At 51.6% G+C, this 4,820-nt stretch overlaps 1 protein-coding gene across 1 annotated transcript; it reads right to left on the reverse strand.

Moving 5' to 3' along the window:
• Positions 1–516: 516 nt before the first annotated feature.
• Positions 517–4,333, reverse strand: KAZALD1 (Kazal type serine peptidase inhibitor domain 1). The gene is made up of 4 exons (XM_036736280.1): positions 3,835–4,333; positions 2,327–2,487; positions 1,786–1,933; positions 517–1,499 (listed from the first exon to the last, which is right to left on the reverse strand). The coding sequence occupies exons 1-4, from the start codon at positions 4,331–4,333 to the stop codon at positions 1,405–1,407; spliced, it is 903 nt and encodes a 300-aa protein (XP_036592175.1). The 3' UTR covers positions 517–1,404.
• Between the last annotated feature and the right edge of the window lie 487 nt (positions 4,334–4,820).

The following is a 4,820-nucleotide window of genomic DNA, read 5'->3' on the forward strand; positions in this document are numbered from 1 at the left end:
TTTAAAAGATTCAGGCTCAATAACTCCCTAAGAACCCAAACCTCCCCCATCGCCCATGGGATGCCCTCTTGGGGTGGGAAAGTCATCTGGTCAGCATGTGTCTGAAGCTCCAGGCTAATCGCATCTTGTGGTGAGATGATATGAACAAATGCCTATTTGCATGTATGCATGGGATCTTAGGTATTTAAATATGAGAGCTTGTTCAACATTCAAAGGATGTTTATTAAGCACCTGTATGTACAAAGCATTAGCTTGGGTGCTGGAGATCAGATCATAGGATTTAGAGCCAGAAGAAGCCTTAGAGGTCTACTGTCTGTAGTACACGTGGTGTTTACACACTCACCGATGTACATGATTGTATCTCCCTTTGTATCTGTGCGTATTCACTATATTCAACAAATATTTGTTGACCATCTTTTTTTATGTATTTGCAAGGCTAGGAACTGAGTAGGAATACAAAGGTGAATAATGCATCAAGGTTTCCTTGCCTGAACTCCTGAAGAGCTCACAATCTAGTAAGAAAGGTTGAGACAACTATACAAGTAATAAAAGAAATGAGACCTATATTGACAATAGCAGAAATGGCATGGACACAAACAATAAGTTATAAAACACAACTTGTGGGAGTGGGATAGAAGACAATGGTTGTTGGTGGGATCAGAGGCTTCATGGGGGAGGGATCAGCTACGTAAGGGAAAGGAGCTGGATGGGAAAAGATATACAGGAGTATGTTGGCGAGGAGGGTAGTGTGTAAGGTCAAAGGAGTGAAGACAGCTTGTGAGCTTTGGGGAGTCAGGATACTTTGACTAAAGTGGGGGCAGAGCAGCCCTAGCCCTCTCTCCTGACCCCAAGTTGAACATTAAAGGGCTTTCTTGGGCTTTTGGCTAAACCCTACCAGTCTGGCCTAGGATGGAACCAGGAGTCTGATTTCTGTCCTCACCACTAGCTCCAGGGCTAGGTTATCTCCCAGATTCCTGTAAGAGTCATGGTTATGTGCCTATGTGCCACCTTTACACCTTCAAATCTGTGTCCCCTTGGATCTAGGTCACTCCAGCAAGGGACTCAGAAGACCTCAAACCTTTCAGTTCCCTGTCTCTGTTGAAGACCATTGTTGCTCCAGGGTACCTCTTTATGGGCTGGTGGATAGGAAAGGGATCAGTCACTAAAAGAACTTCTCCCTTAACCCCCACCCCAAGGGGTTGGTTACTGATGCCTTCAACTCAAGGAAATCAGGAGGAAGATGTCCTATACCCTCCACAGCCTTCCATTGCCCATATCATTTGGGAAGTGAAAAGGAGACAGAATGGTCATTGCTCAGGGTAGCTAAGGTAACTGGTCTAGGAGCCATTTGTGAAATACTATTTTAGGGAGCCATGGTGAGGGCATTGAAGGTGGGCACAGGGTCTAGTAATAGTCATCCCCCTCTTCACTGTCAGCCTCCTCTTCAGGAGTTGGGCTCAAAGAATTAAGCAGGGGGATGGTTGTGTTGTTCAGCTGGTCTGCAAAAACAAAGGATAAAAGGAAAGTTCATTGTACACCAGCAAGGGAGAGAGGGAGAGTTTTTTTCCCACACATGCACCAGGCTAGGTACCTAAATATTTTCACAGAAATAGGCATACATTTGTACTTGGTGTTGTTTCCTGCCCCTCCTCCCGGGGTCATTCCATTGTCAGCTTCAAGAAAATCCTAAAACTTGTCCTCCATGGCATCTAACACAGCACATTTGGAACCAATAATGGGGGTGGGGCAGATAGGGAAGGGCAAGAAGAGGAATGTTCCCCTTACCCAAGGTGAGCACTGTGAGGCTAGCTGGGGCTGTGGTCAGGCCCAAGGCATTTCGGGCAAGGCATCGATAAGTGCCCTCATCACTCACTCGAACAGCCTGAATCTGCAACCAGCCAGTCACTTCGAACCTTTGTGGCCCCCCCCTAAACTGGAGTAAGACAAGAAGTTGGTGGAGTGTGTCCCTGCTCTCCCACCCCCAGAGATCCCTCTGCAGAGTCTGAGAGGCTCTTTCCACCCTTAAAGATGGTCTGTTATAGAGATGAGATCTGTTCCTTTTCCTTGCCCCACTCCCACTTCCTTCTTAGAGATGGGGTCTGTCCTTCCCTCCTACAGAAATGGAATCTGTTCTTTTGCCCCTCCCCCCAGAGATGGGATCTGTTCCTCACCCCTCTGCACAGAGATGGAGTCTTTCTCTTCCCACACACCTTTCCATGAAGTCTGTTTCCTATCTCTCTTGCACAGACCTGAGGTCTAGCCTTGGCTCCCCTTTCTAAAGAGATGAGATCTATTCTTGCCTCACATACCACATCAAGGCCCCCACCTGCACAGAGATATGGGGATCATCTCCAGGTAGCAGTGTCTCTGTCCCATCCTTTCTCCACTCAATGGAGGCCATTGGATAGGCAAACACCTCACAGCCGAATATCACATCCTGCCCAGTCACATTCCACACGTCCCGAGGTGGGGACAGGATTTGGGGTTCTACAGGTGAGAATGAGGTCATGGGGATGCTTTAGGAACCTGTCTTCCTGATCCTTAACATATCACTTACAAACACACACGCGCGCGCGAGCGTTGGAGCGCGCACACACACGCACACACAGACACACACACACACCTGATGGCTCTGGGATTCATTCTCTTGTCCCAGTGTGTCAGAGCCCATCCTGGTTGCCTACCTCCCTGTTACTTCTGCCTTCCACCCCCATTCATACCTGGCTGTATTCCCACAGAGTTGCTTAGAGCCCCTCCCCCTCCCCCTCCAGGTTTCCATGTGGCAAGGGGAAAACTTGACACCATCGAGGCCCTGGGACAGGAAGCCAGGAGGGGAAAAGGAGGGGGGCCCCGGACCCCTGGGGTTTGTTTGCCAGTAGACTCACAGCCAAGTCTAACACTGAGCCCAGCCCCCCTCGGGAAGAGAAAGTCACTAAATCCTCCAAAGCAAGCCTAGAGCTGGAATGGGTGTGGGGAGGAGGGGAATAGAGAGGGAAGCCTGAGGAGCATCCACACACACCTTTTGCCAAACCCTAGGTGTGGGGGCAGCACAGAGCTCAGAACACAATCTGGGAGCTAACTCTTTGCTGTCTGAGTCTTCCTTTCTATTCCTGTTTTTCAGGCTTTAAGTCTCAGGGCTTGGGACTGCTCTCCTGGCTTTACCCCCACCCCTTACCTGCTGGCTCCCAGGATACTAGGAACAATGGAGCTAAGTTGGCTCTGGTTACACTGGGCCCTCACTTTCCCCTCCTCCCCTTATCCTCTGTCTTTTAGATCATTTGAGGACACAGCTTGTTTGTCTGTATGTCTGTTACGCCCAGAATATTCTTGCATAATTGGGCATGGATCTTTCACCGCAACTAATATATAGTACTAGGGACAGGCACCTGGCACCATCAACCTGAAACCAAAGACTGGGTGGGGGTGGGGGGAGGGGCAGGGTAAGCACCAGAGTGGACATGCTGATGGTGGAGGAGAATTAATGGGGTAAAATTCAATAATCTCTCCCTAAGGTTCCAAGGAGGGAAGAGGCGTCAGGGTCCAAGTAGAGAAGTAGACCCTGGGTTCTTGGAGCCCGGATTTAAAGGTTCCCGTCTGGAACATGAGGAAGGGACTCAGAGGGAGTGTAATCCAGGGTAGGGAGTTGGGGTGAAGTGGTTTCCAAGGACAGAGTGGGGGGTGGGGTGGAGAGAAGGTTCCATGGTACAGGATTGAGGGTGGTTCCCCATTCTGTATTTGAGATGGAGGTTTTGAGTTCTTTATAGAATTAGAGGATAGATCTGGAATCAAGTCGGGGTGGGGAGGGGAGAGGGAACCCGGTCGGGGGAACCGTACCCGCCTCACAGGGTCCAGGGTGCATTACAGTGAGGTTGGCCTGTGGCCAGGCCCGAGCAGCCTCCTGGAAACTGCAGATCTGCGCGTAAGTGCGCCCATCCGTGCCGCAGAGCGGGCTTGTAGAGCGGCAGAGGCACTGGGGCTCTGGCACCTCTCCGCGCTGCAGGTCCCCGCCTGCGTCCAGCCGACACTCCAGGTGCTCCCCGCAGCGCCCGTAGAAGTGGCCGTCTGGGTCTAGGTCACAGAGTTGGCCCTCCAGGTTCCCACACTCCCAGCAGCAGTCGCACGCGTCCAGGACACGCCCTGCCAAGCAGCCCCGTGGCGTAGGGCACTCCTCCGGCTGGCAGGGCCCGCAGCCCTCTCCCTCATCCAGTAGCCGCTGCCAGCCTCGCCGCAGGTAGTCAGGGCCTGGAGCTGGGCGGGTGCTAGCGGGGGGCAGAGACTGCAGGAGCAAGAGGACTGCCAGAGCCGGGGCCAGGACCACTGGCAGCCGAGCCATCATCAGAGGTCACTGGAGCCTGTCACTCAACCCCCTGTGTCCCAGACATTACCCTTTTGGACACTGTGGGAGAAAGAAGAGGGGTCAGGGAAATCAGGAGCCAAATAGGAAATGAATGGTCAGATTCTCCGAATTCCGTCTTCCCTGGCCCTCCGCTTTTCCCAGAAACCGAAATCCCACCCTTCCCCTGCCCCCATTCCCCAAATCTGCCCTATGCCATTCATCTCTTCAAACCTATTCTTGTCCCATCCACATCTTCCAAACTCTATCCTTTTCAAATATTAATACACAACTAATTCCAAACTTTGGTTTTTCTCCTGCCTCCCTGCCTCCCTTTCCCTTCTCCCTTTCAACAATCTCATCTCCTCAAGACGTTCTTCCCCATCACCTCAGCCCTCATGAATGACCGCTGAGTTAGGCCTCGATGTCCCCCTTTCCTGTAGTAGGGATTGCCCACACTCTCTGCATACCTCGCTCCTAGAGACTT

The sequence above is a fragment of the Trichosurus vulpecula genome, chromosome 8, assembly GCF_011100635.1.
Source record: "Trichosurus vulpecula isolate mTriVul1 chromosome 8, mTriVul1.pri, whole genome shotgun sequence".
Classification (NCBI taxonomy): Eukaryota; Metazoa; Chordata; class Mammalia; order Diprotodontia; family Phalangeridae; genus Trichosurus; species Trichosurus vulpecula.